Source organism: Electrophorus electricus, chromosome 7 (assembly GCF_041902795.1).
Source record: "Electrophorus electricus isolate QZ-2024a chromosome 7, ASM4190279v1, whole genome shotgun sequence".
Taxonomy (NCBI): Eukaryota; Metazoa; Chordata; class Actinopteri; order Gymnotiformes; family Gymnotidae; genus Electrophorus; species Electrophorus electricus.
The window spans coordinates 12,335,775-12,349,057 of record NC_137503.1 but is presented as its reverse complement, the minus strand read 5'-3'; the positions used below and the strand labels follow the sequence as shown (position 1 = coordinate 12,349,057).

The 13,283-nt window shown below is 43.2% G+C and overlaps 1 protein-coding gene across 2 annotated transcripts in view; it reads right to left on the bottom strand.

Moving 5' to 3' along the window:
* Positions 1 to 3,620: 3,620 nt before the first annotated feature.
* Positions 3,621 to 13,283, bottom strand: part of gli1 (GLI family zinc finger 1) — a 37,120-nt gene continuing 27,457 nt past the window's right edge. For both annotated transcript variants that reach the window (XM_027010941.3, XM_027010942.3), the window contains 11 exons: positions 12,568 to 12,767; positions 11,696 to 11,797; positions 11,319 to 11,517; positions 10,879 to 11,038; positions 10,690 to 10,797; positions 9,641 to 9,778; positions 9,388 to 9,537; positions 9,093 to 9,257; positions 8,754 to 8,996; positions 8,278 to 8,590; positions 3,621 to 8,079 (listed from right to left, as the gene is read on the bottom strand). In XM_027010941.3, coding sequence (XP_026866742.2) covers positions 5,588 to 8,079; positions 8,278 to 8,590; positions 8,754 to 8,996; positions 9,093 to 9,257; positions 9,388 to 9,537; positions 9,641 to 9,778; positions 10,690 to 10,797; positions 10,879 to 11,038; positions 11,319 to 11,517; positions 11,696 to 11,797; positions 12,568 to 12,767 — 4,270 coding nt within the window. In that variant the 3' untranslated portion in view covers positions 3,621 to 5,587. The remainder of the gene's footprint in view (positions 8,080 to 8,277; positions 8,591 to 8,753; positions 8,997 to 9,092; positions 9,258 to 9,387; positions 9,538 to 9,640; positions 9,779 to 10,689; positions 10,798 to 10,878; positions 11,039 to 11,318; positions 11,518 to 11,695; positions 11,798 to 12,567; positions 12,768 to 13,283) is intronic.

The following is a 13,283-nucleotide window of genomic DNA, read 5'->3' as shown; positions in this document are numbered from 1 at the left end:
TTGTGCTTGTTCAGTTATCAAAGACATGCGATCACTGCAAATGCTGGCGTACATAAAGAGAAATTATATGACATCAGATTTTAGTGGCAAAAGGGTATTCTACTCTTCCTAGTAGGCTAAATAAATATATCGTTATAAAAAAGACAGGTTGTTACATATATTTGTTTTAGCTAAAATTATCAACTGGTGATGTATAACCAACCCTCCTAAATAATCTCCAAATAATCAAATAAACAAACAAACAAAAACCAATCCATCAGCAACCACCTGTCTGGGATGGTTTGTGTAATCCTACATTCAATTCCACACTCACATCTGTCTCTCAATAGGTTATCGTTTTGAATTTTCGAACATAACCTCTGTTTATTGTATCTTATGCTTATGTGAATATTCAGAGGAGATTAAAAAATAGCAATAATCTTTTGCATTCATGTCGTGATAGTTTAGCTAAACCTTACCCCACCTGCGTCTTTGGTCACTCTCCCAAATCGGTGTAGGAAGTATTACATTGTCGTGCTATTGTTTGAATGATTGGACCCTAATCTGTTTAGCAATTGAAAAAAAACATCCGAAAAACGCAAACATACCGTTTCAGGACCCCTACCCTGACATTCACACGCATAACTACCTCTCTAGCGCAGCGGTGTCACCGCATTCGCTGTCATGATAATATCAGTGGAATCGACCCTACTAAGGTGTGCAAAATATGGTGTAGTTTTGTGGTTGCTTAAAGTCATAATCTGAACGATATAAATTATTGAAGAAAGAATAAAACATGTTTTATTCATTGACGCGTTTATTATTAGTAAACAGTGAACAGATAATGACCAAATTTAATCCTAGTTAGGACATAACTTTTATTCACAAAGGTCCAATCTCGATCACGCAAAGTACAAGTACTATAGTTAACTATATCATTTTTCTTATTTTTTTCTTTTTCTTCTCCGTAATGGTATTATTATTTGTTATATATTCAAATTAAAAACAGAATCCCCCATGATCAAATTAATTTTGTTCTTTTAAAAATACACATTTACGACACCATCTCAAAATCATTGTTCGGTTTCCGACGGAGCAATGCTCTTGACCAGGGTGTCGCTTTGATGTGGATGAGGTATAAAAATACCTTTATCTTAATTGCTGGGTTTCGAACAGCGGTTAGGGCTGTCCTTTGTATGGAAAATCCTTGTAAAGGACCGCAAATCCACAACGCTAATTGCTGCCACGGTTTAAATGAAATTTGAGAGGAAAAAAGTGATATTTAATAGAAAACAAAAGAGTCACAGAATGTATGTACATTTGATCATTTTTATTTATATGCCCTGTAAAACATACTTAATTAGTTTTGTAACCTGATTTAGTAATATGTACATATATGACATATTAAGGACCCCAAAGTCTTCTTACATTTTTATGTTCTTTTTGTACATAATAAATGACATGACATAAGAGTGCCTGATTTCTGTACTGAGCTTTACATTCAAATACCCCCCCCCCCACACACACACAGAGAGAGCGAGCTGACAGTAAAATAAGCCTATTCCTCCCACTGACCCTCTGGAGTTTCTAATGGACATTTGTCCTTTCAAAGGCATAAAAAAGGAGGATTCCAGGTGGAGAGAAAGAGAGAGGGATGCGAGGTCATAGCCCTTTTGTCCAGGAGAGGAAAGGAGGTGAAGAGGGGATAATAAAGCCACTCCCTGCTGTGGATCAGGGAGGAGGATAGAGGGAGGGAGGAGGATAGAGGACACATGCAGTAATGCACTTCAAACTGTTGAGTTTACACGTAGAAAACCATCATCACTGGTCAGTCTGTTCAAGTTCAATGAGCAGCATTATTTCCATTATCCTACATGTCCCTTATGTTTGCGACAGTCTTGTCATCTGTGTGTATTTATGTGCAAAGTTTGGTGCCGGATGTCACCCACGAGGAGTCCAGAAGCTCCACCATGATAGTAACTAGTGAGCTGAGCAATCTGGGCACCAAATGGTCCAACACGCACGCAAACACACACGCAAAAACACACGAGGGAGAGGAGCCACAAGAGTTTTTAACGTGTGTGTGCGCGCATATGTGTGTGTTTGTGTGTGTGTGTGTGTCTGGCAGGGGTTCAGAGAGAGAGCACAGGGAGGAGACTCCCCAACAGCATATTAAGCATCAGTTAATTACATGCTAACAAAGAGAAGAAAAAAGCAGCTTTCACTTGAATGGTAAAACAAGACAAGAAAAGTCATTATCCGCACTTGCTTTTTCGCATGTCAAAACCTCAGTTCCCATTCTAGCATTTCCATTTGTATCACCAAGCTCAGCACTGTGTATTCTGGCTTAAGTTAAAGCTACAATTCTGAGCCTGGTTAACCATCCGCACTGTTTCTTTACAGTTTAACTGCATCTCACAGCGATCAACAATGAATGGACCTTCACTAGACCCTTAAGGAAGTTAAATCACTTGACCCCAGCTATCTGCATCTCAGTAAATAATTTTCAGATTCTCTTAGAAAAGGTACCCTTAGTTGGGTTTTAGAATGTTTCTAAATGAAAAAAAAAATTATCAAAACATACTGAACGATTATAAAAGATAAATTGGTAGGAAATTAAGACCATTTTTATTCAGCACAATTTTAAGGAATGCATGAATGCAGTAAAAGAACAGAAATAATCCCCCCCACCCACCCCCAGTAGGGGAAGGGGCTATGTGATGAAAGGAACTGGATGTAGCAGAATATTGGGCTGTGGAATAGTAAATCGAGGGAAAGTATGTGAGAGAGTTAGCCAGAGTTAGGCTGGGCTTTTTCTAGTGCTACACACACACACACACACACACACACACACACACACACGCACACACACACACACACGCACACACACACACACACACACACACACACACACACATAGGCACGCACACGCACACACACACGCACACACACGCACACACACACACAGGCATTATATAAGATCTTTTGATCTTATATTGAGAGGAGGGAACATGGGAACATTTAAAAGGAAATTGTGACACAAATTGGGTCACAAGACATAAATAGAACTTGCAAAACAAAAGGAAATGTGTGCAAGACTTTGTGTATTTCTTCATTTGCCAAAAACTGAAGTGTGTCCATGTTTCACTTATAGACTTACAGTTCACTTCCAGACTTACAGTTAGTTCCATCAGTGTGAGCTCTCAGGGTACCAAGGGCCAGTCACCACAGCAACACACACACACACACACACACACACACACACACACACACACACACACACACACACACACACACACACACACACACACACACACACAGAGACACAGACACACAGACTTTGTGTATTTCTTCATTTGCCCAGAACTGAAGGTTGTCCAAGTTTCACTTATAGACTTACAGTTCACTTCCTGACTTACAGTTAGCTCCATCTGGTGTTCTTTCAGGAGGTTCCTTAAAATTCAAAATCTGTAGAAGAATGTCACAAGTGAAATGGCCCAGTGGGTGTTATAGTATTCCCTAAATATGAAAAATGTCTTAAAGGGAAGATTTAATGTCCTCATAATTAACTTTTTTAGGAGTCAATGCAATATATTATTTATATTGTTAAACAATGGTAAATGAAAATTTTAACAACCATAAATGATTTAATTGTATTTATTATGAGAAAATCCTAAGAAAAGCTATGATAACAAAACCTCTTCCTTGTCTTCATATGAGTTTGTTTGACTGCATTCCCCTTAATAACATGGCATCATATTAGATTTATCGTAACTGCCCCCCTTTTTGAGTAAGCATATCTGATGTTTTTATTAAGAGATGTGTGACAACACAACACAGGCTTTATTTCCATCACAGGCTGTGTTTATTAATAAAAGGGTAAAATATAGTACCTTTACTCTTATATAAAAATGTAGAAAATGGTATGGAAAAAATATATCACTTGGTTTCCTGTAAATAGATGTAACACCTGCTAAATTCATAAACTTGCATTACTAATGCTTTTGCCAGCAAAATATTTAAACTGTGATAGAAAACACACAGAGAAATGCAAAACCCAGGGGAAAAAAAAGAAAACAATTACATTCTCTAATGTAGCACTATGGAGGTGCGGCCACATGATTCTGTTACTGGTATGACAGGGTGTGCATGCACTCTGCTCAGTGCATGGCATCTTTGGTATGCCATTGATGGCTGTGCTTGAAACACTAGGGGTGGTCAGGGGTTGCAGCCATACCCTGCCCCTTTTTAATACTTATTTAAGATTCAGGAAAAGAGTTCTTCACACTCTTGCGAACACTAACACAAGGACAGTGTGCTAAAGCAAAGGATGTGAAGATCTTTAGCTTGTCAACTGGATATTGCCTGAATGCAAGACCATACATCATACTGGAAGAAACGATACAGAAACAGAATAATTCATGTTTTTTCAGGTTTTGTCTTCAGCTCAGTGCTGCTGTCAGTGCAATGCTTGGAGGCTAGTATAGTTTAGGCCCTGGAAACACTAAAGAGAAGCGACAAGTTAGACTGTTAGCTGATGTATGTACCTCAACAGGATGAACATACACTCTAAAGACCAACAGCAATAATATTAATGTGGTTAAAATGGAAGTTTCATTCTGATAAGTTGTTTTTGACAATGGCAGCATTGAATGCTGCAATCCAAATGAATCTTCAGCCTGTCAAGTCTGTCTTTACACCACTTTACAGACATGAGAAACCAATAATGTTGTGATAAACTAATAGCTGTTTCAGACCATATTCAGCTTAGAGTATCTAGGTCTTTAAACAAGGAAAAAGAGTAGTAGCTCAGTGCCAATTGACTGAAGGTACATGTCTGAAAAGAAACAAGAGGGGAAAATATTAATTGCCATTTAAGTCAAATGGATTCCACTGAATTTACACTCAGCTCTTCTGTCTTGCCACATGAAGAATAATAAACATCAATAAGAACATCTGTTAAGGCTGTGAATACTGCACTGCACACAGGCATTAGGACTGCTGGTTGATATGAGTTTCAGAGTTTTGTGCCTTGTGTAATTCACCTGTCTGACTGTTTCTGTCTATTTCTAGACGGTAAGTCAATATTCTACTTGTAAGGAGGCCATAATGGAAAAAAGGCACTTCAGACCTGTTTACTCTGTTTGAGAGAGTGGTGTGGCTTTTAGAATACCTAAAAATGTGCTCTCTCTAACTCTCTTGCTAATTCCCCTACATTTCAAAAAGCAGATGATAGCTTTTTCTTGTATCATTATCTCAATTTATAGTCCATTGCTGTAAGGTATAAGATATTTACACTTCACAGTGCCATTGTGGCATCTGGAATCTCCCTTTAGTCTTGATAATGAAACCCAAGGTATGTTTATAAAGTCATGATAAATCAAAACCAACAAACTGACAACAAACAAATGGAAATGTTTAGATCCTGTAGAGAAGCAGAATCATTCCATCCTTAAAGACCAGCCAAGTCTAGTGCGGCTCATTGCTAACAGTGAGTGGAAGAAGGTCCATAGGAACCTTTGGTTTTACTGAGGGTCATTCATCAGGACTGCAGTTAGTCAGTTAGTTGTCAATATCGCCAGAACGATAGTCCACATCTTATGACCTGTTAAGACAGTGTGTTCAAATACTTGTTTTCCCCAGCGAGGGACGTCAGCATAGAGGTCATGTCCCCGATGGCCATGTTGGAGAGGCCAGAGGGAAGGGTGATGCTGTTCTGAGGAGTAGTAAGACGGGAGGAGGTCTGGGAGGAAGACGTTTGGTGCACCAGGGTTGGGTTTACCGGGCTGTAGGATGAAGGATCTGGATCATCAATGATGGAAGCAAAGTCAATCTGAGCATTCTCCAGGTCCAGGTTCTCCAAGGTGTTGGACATAGGTGCAGACTCAGCATAGGCCAGTGATGCAGGTTTTGTGGAAGATTCTATTCCTGCAAGGTGCTGGGTCATGCAAGGTCGATCCTGGGGTTCCAGAGACTTACTCATGTTTTGATGCATGTGGATCTGTCCTGAGTAGTAGAAATTCTCTGCGTGTTGCTGCTGTTGCTGAACAGGTGGTAACCGCACTCCTCTCCTGGGGCTAGCAGTGGGGTGGCCAGGGCTCAGGTGAGGTGGGCTGCCCAAGAACGTCCCACCTGCCTGCTGGGAAAGACTGTTCTGGCGACTCAGTGCTTTTTGACCCTGAGGTGGATGAGGTGCCATATCATGGCTGTAACAGGAACCCTGCATGGCAACCATTTGCTCCTTTACTGGCACTGAATTGGATACTCGACTGTGTGCTGGAGAACCCATAACATTCTGATTTGCGTAGCCTTGGTAATTGTTATGATAGAGGGTTTGACCGGTTTGCTGATCTTGCTGAATCATGACTGGCTGTGATCCCATCTCCATACTGTCTGGCTTCCCAGACAGACTGCTGCTGGCAGCTTGCTGCTCTTGCTGCTGCTCCCACAGGAGTGCCTGCTGTGACTGCACATAATTTCGCACCATCATTTCTTTCACTTGCAGCATTGGTGTCTGGGACCTGTGGCCCTCACCCAGTGCAGAGCCTGTACAGCCAAGACTCAGGCTTCCACCACTGGGGAATGAGCCAGCATGGTTTTGCTGCTGACCGTGATCAGCTTGGGTCTTCACCTGACCATGGCGGAAGTCACAACCAGGGTTGGAAGATTTACCCATCAAACTCTGCTCTTGTGTTTGTGGTAAGTATCCTTGTTGGCATAGCGCCATAGCATTAGGCTGGTGGTGCTGTTGAAGAGGCTTGGCATTCTGACAGGCGTTGGACCCTCCCATAGATGAATGGAACTGTTCTGGTTTGATAGTGACTCTCTGATGGTTGTGGTTGGCATTTGGATCATACATACCTTGAAGGTACTGCTGTGCCTGCATTCCTGTGTCTTGGAACTGCATGCCAGCTTGTACACCCACATGAGGACTGTGATGCTGGCTGTTCTGTCCCCACGGTCCTGGTCCTTCACTGGCCTGACCCAGGCTGGGGTAGTGTGGTCCAGAGGGGCTGAGCTGACAGGTGCTCATGCTGTACTCAGCTTGCTGGAGGAGAGTGTTTGCCATGTCGTTTTGACCCATTGCTCCTCCTCCACCGACATCTGCACGCTGACCCTGGTACTGCCCATGAATCTGAGTCTGGTAGGATGGATCTAGGCACCCCATGCCTTCATGTCCAGGGGAGAGTTGGTTGCCTGTGTGAGGGTGGTGCTGGTAGCCCATGTAAGCCTGCTCTTGACCTTGCATTGTTCTTCCCTGATCTCTGCCCTCTGTGGCATTCCCCTGAGGCTCCATAGCCAAGGCTTCCATCATCACATTCTCAGTAATGCTTGGTGGTCGTGGTGAGTAGATGTGCCTGGTGAGGTTGGCATCGGATCCACAGTGCTGCAAGGCATTGCGGCGTCCCATGTTACTCAAGCTGTTGAAGCGTTGCACCCTGGGCAGGCTTTGCAATTCACCTCCAGAGCGCACTGGATCACTGGCACGCCGTGTGTTATTGCCAGGCGCTTGGTGTGGATAGATCACCCCAGTGCCGTACTCTGTGTTGGCACTATGTCTCCTTACACCCCCTTGATGGAGGAAAGGTGGCAGTGGCTGGCCCTCATACTCATTCAAGAAACCACGTCTGCCAGGCGTCCCAGACTGCTCCATATTGGGTAGAGGGGTCGGTGGTGGGCCGCCAGTTGCCGCTGCATATTTAGCCTTCAAACTATACTGCTGTGCTGGAGTGAGGGTGGGAAGACCTGGCAACCCACTAGCACTCTGGCACAATCCGGTTCTGCGGCTGTTCTCTGGGGATAAAGGGTCCACCGCATCATTTCCCACGTGAGACTGGCAATGCCCACCAGTGCCCACCTGAGATACCTCACTGGAGCGTCGGCTGGACAGGTAAGGGGAAGCCATGGAGGAGCGGCGGCTCACTGTGTAGGCTGAACTCAGGCTACTGGTGCCACTTCCACGGCGGTCATTGGGTGGACAGGGCACAGCCATTCCTCCAACTCCACCTCCTCCGCCCAGCTCAGGGGTAGATAGCTCCAACACACGACGATTAGAAAGCAAGGGGGATGGGCCACAGATGGCAATCATCTCACCTGATGCTGAGAAGAGAAGGGAAATTTAGATTCAAAAAAGAACCAGAACAAGACAACCTGGGACATTATTTTGGATAAAGCATTAGCATATAGTGCAGGGTAGTTGTAATGTATATTTAAAATATCTGGTGATTTGAAAATTTCAGCATATCATTGGCAAAATCCAAATATAGTAAAAAAAAAATGGGTGTTTCAGCCTTGTACCTGAAAGTGCTGGTAGTTTATTTCCTACACCCCTTCCTGGTGGTGTCTGCCTGCGAATCTGCTTTAGTTTATCAATCTTCAAGTTCTCTAGCCGGTTTAGGGCTTGTGCAGACATGCCCATGCCACCACACCCAGCTCCTCCATTGGACTCAGCTGCTCCAGTGCCTCCCCCATCCTCCAGTGCTGTCAGGTCCTCCAGACTACCCGCTGCATTCAGGTTCATCTCCACACCACTGTCATTGTTGTTGGCGCTCCCTAGTGGAGAGCGCTCACTACTGCAAGATGACTGGCCACCAGGACTTGGCTGAGACTTCTGGTGGACAGCAAAGAACAAAGAATTTGACTAACAGCCAGATGTTGAATTGTCGTAATAGCAATGTGGCTCTGAACCAAAAAAGAAAACCCTAATAAATATTAAAAATAGGCAAAGCACAGGGGAGGAAGACACATATGCGAGGAAAAGATCAATCTCTCACCGGTGTATTCTCTGGAGCAAGCAATTTGCAATCCTCTCTGGTCCTTTCCTCTTTCTCTACTAGCAAGTCTGTGCCTTGCCCTGCGGGGGTCAAGGCAGAGCCGGGCTGTCTAGGCCCGGTGTCACCGCGGTGTTTCTTAGTGATGTGAGCTTCTGGCCCGTGAACTGTTTTCACATGCTTGCGCAGCGAGCTCGGGTCTGTGTAGCGCTTTGTACATCCAGGGATCTTGCATACATAGGGTTTCTACGGAAGAGCAGCAGGTGTATTTAATTAATGTAAAGTGCAAGTGAATATATGTTTGAGCTTTTACGTCAACTTGCCTATGTGTGTTTGGCATACCTCATTGGAGTGTGTTCTATTCTGGTGCTTGGCACGGTCAGAGGCATTGGAGAAAGCCTTATTGCATCCTTCATGTTCACATACATATGGTTTCTCACCAGTATGTGAGCGCAGGTGTGTTTTCAGGTTCTCCAGACGAGAGTATGCCTTGTTGCAACCCTCAAACTAATGCACACATAACGCACAGTCAAAATTAATGCAGCACCTTCAAAAGGCATCACTGCATGTAAAAGAAAGCTGGAAACCGAATGTAGTTTCCAAGACACATACACAAAAACCGCACACAAACACTTACAGTGCACTTGTGAGGTTTCTCGCCGGTGTGTCTGCGCATGTGCACCACCAGCATGTACTGAGCTTTAAAAGGTCTCTGCTCACGTGAGCACTCCTTCCAGTGGCAAACAAACTCTTTCTTCTCACCATGGATATGCTCATTATTAATGTGCTAGAGCAAAACAATCAAACATTTTAGTTGGTGCGTAAGAAAGACGACGTAAGAAAGCACCTCCAGCACCACCACCAGCGTTCTCCTTCGTTCTGTGTCTTACATGCACAAGTTGTTCCTGGGTATCAAACTCTTTGCTGCAGCTCTCCCAGTGGCAGTTGGTCTCATAGATGGCCTCGGGCTCGGGTTTCTCCTCTTTGTCCAGATCATCTCGCCCCTCCAGGAGACCATGAAGAGGATCCTGCGAGGCATGCATTTAATTCTGTATAAGTCAGTAAAAAATGGGCAAGACTCCATACTTGCTTGGATCATCTCAAGCATTTTAGTCTATCAATCTTTCAGTCTTGAGTACTGACAGCGTACGATGGATGCTGGAGTCATCTTCGACTCCTTCCTGTGCAGAAGGCCTTCGGTTGAGTTGAATCTAAAGCAGCATTATTGTTTTCAATTAAATATTACTTATAGGTATACATCTGACACCCTATTTCTCGACTGTCTCATTGTTTAGACAATGAGATGTAGGTGTTATGGATTAGCATCCCAAACATGACTGTATTAATAAAGACCTGAAAGGCAAACATGATTTAAATGGTCCATTGGTATGGCTGAATAATTCAGATCAGGGCTGATTGCTTTAAAACTGCATGGAAAGAATAGCTTCCCTTAGAACTGCATCATGACATAGCACTGACAATCTATAATGCATCTAATAACGCATCTATATTGCTCGTCACTCATACTGCAACACTTTCGAGTTAAATAACTAATCCATATAATTTCACGGGTGCTGTTTGACTATGATACACAGCACAGTCTGCACAAATTCACTTGTGAAGTCACTGAAAGCACGTACCATAGATTTCTATTGAAGCCAGGTTTCTATGGCAGTTTTTGTCACATTTGTATTTGTTCAAATGTGCATTTGAACACATTTTTTTGTTGGCACATCAATGTTTAGGTAACATTTTGACTGTAGCCTTTTATATAAAAAAATGTTTTTATCTTATATAGTACAGGTAGTATAATATTGAGAGAATATGCAAGTAACTAGACAAGCAAGAAAATAAATATGAGTATTTCATTTTTGCAGTTAGATTATTGTGCATGCCCAATGTCAGAAAGCATCAGGTGCCACTGGTTCTTGCGTAGTACCTGAGTCCCAGTAGAGGATGGACTGGCCACATCTCCTTCTGAATGTTCTTCTAAGCTCTTCACATTAATGCCATCCATTACAGCACCTAAGACAGACTCTGTCTTCAGCTAGAAACAAACATACATGGTCAAACCCTTCATTGATTCATGATACAGTAAAATGGAGAGAGAGGGCAAGAGTTGTCTTACAAGTCCTTGTTTGGGCGGTGCATGGAGCCGGGGGGTGTGGGGGGGCAGGCGAGTTGGGGGACCATGGTAAGGAGCAGGGGGGTGACCGAGGGGTGTTCCATACATGGTCCCTGGAGGCCTGGACTGGTAGTTCATTGAGCTCGAGTAACCCATCGATGGACTGCAGTCATGGGGAAGGCAAAGGGTAACCTGGCTAGATGTGAATTCAGTACCACTTTGGATCTTTTCTAAAACTGAATGTTTTTCCATTTTAATATTTTCATTTATCATGTATTATTAGTTGTATTTTTGTTTCTCTGATGTAACAGTACTTCCATTTAAGTACTGCTTTGTGTACTCTTTCTTGTCTTTTCTGGCTTGTGGATTATTGTTTGAGGTACTTCATGAGGGCCTAGGCACCAAGCATCTCTAACAGTGCAACCTTACGACATGTAGTTTACCTCATGGCCCCCACAGACAGGTGCCCATATGAGCTAGCGGGGTTTTGCCCGCAGCGAGAGTTAACAAATGCCACCAGGGAGTTAGGAGAGGTGCGAATGACCGTCTGCAGGTCCACGCTGGCGTCAGACAGGGGAGAGATGGACAACGCCCGCTTTTTGCTCAGCTTCAGTACCGAACGAGGGGTGGAGAATCGGGAACCTGCATAGAGATGGGGGACATCATTTATTTATTGTTCTTACTATTACAGTTCAGTGACCCTAAAATATGAAATGTGCTTAATAGCTTTCATTGAACATTAATGTGGTATGCAGCACACACCAACTGGTTAAAGGCATTCAGATATCACTTATGATATAATGTGTGAGAGCCCTCGCACCATCTCCTGAGCCCATATGCTCTGTGCCTGACTGGTTGTGAGGGAAGCTATGATGAGCTGACATCATGTTAGTCTGGCTACAGTAGGATGGGCCACTGCCACCTGCAACACAGAGAAAAACATGTGAGTTCTCACTCTTGGATTACTGTTTATAGAAGCTGGACGTGTTATTGAAGTGGTGAGTGGTGCCTTACACAACCGCTATGAAAGGGTTCTGTAATTCCAAAGAACTCCAGAATGGAGCCATCTGTTTTGACAGCAGATGCAAAAACCATTCACATACATTTTCTCCACCTCGTTTAACTAAATCTATCCAAAATATGAGTAATAAGTAGCTCTGATAGCTCTGTATGTTGCAAAATTCTGTTGTTCAAAGTTTTGAGGCGATGGAGGAGGGAAACTGATACGTGGCCAATAGGAGAAAATAGGGGGCTGTATTATCCTTCACATGACCATGGTACTTGCAAGAGCAAGTCCACCAATCCTAGAGGCTCAGCAACATGGCAATGCAATGCAAGCAGTGCCTCAAGTACATTAAAGCTTTAAACAGTGCAGCACAGTATATTTCTTGTTAACTGATATGGCTGCAATATACAAATGAGCTCGCTAACAATATTTTCAAAGATGTGACAAAGATGTGACCTTCCTGACCAATCACTGCTGATGAGCCTTCTCTGGGTATTTTGATGAATTACAGCATTTATATGATGCCACAGATATAAACAATTTGAAAAATAATAATACAGTCCAATGTTTAATCATATCACATCAAGGAATCACCAGTGATGATGATATATCAAAAATCATATTACAATTGTACGTAGCAATATTATCACAATGGGGTAATGTAAACATCCAGTAGAGACTGTCACCTTCAGGTGGGGGCATGCCTCGGTGTCCCAGCATGCCGTGGGGCAGGGGTCCTTGTGGGGGCCGCATATAAGGATCCATGCAGGCTCCGGGGGTAAGTGAGGGGTTGTACATTGCTCTGCTGTGTGGAGGTTGGCCACAAGTGGGCGCCACACGCACAGGTGACGCCTCACTGTACAGCAATCGTACAGATGGCACCAGACTACAAACACACATTCAAATTTGGCTATTAGAACAACATACTGAGAGCAGTGGTGTTCCAGCTCCACATCTTTTAGTCTTTGAGAACGGAGCAGTGTTATGATGAATGATCATATTTAAAATTCATTGTGATTTATCCTCATAGCCACTGGAGGGCGCACAGTGCCTTTATTTTGAAAGTTGAGGAGCGTCTGAGAACATGGAAGGGGAATTCCCACATTCCTTTGACTTCTGTGTCTTCTTTTCTCTCTTTGCATACACAAACATACACACATAAACTCAATTTTGTATTATTATCTTTGTGGGGTATTTCCAATATGTCCTTGTGTATTACTGTAGCTATAAAATTCTATAAGTGCCTATTGCCTGTTACTGCCTTCAAATAAACCTAATCTTAACTTTAACCTGGGTATCCAAAATGAACATTCCATTTAAATAAATACATAAATACATTTTCCTCACATGGGCCAGCAAAATTTCCCCCAATCTTAAAAGTTTTGTTTTCCCATCTCCATGG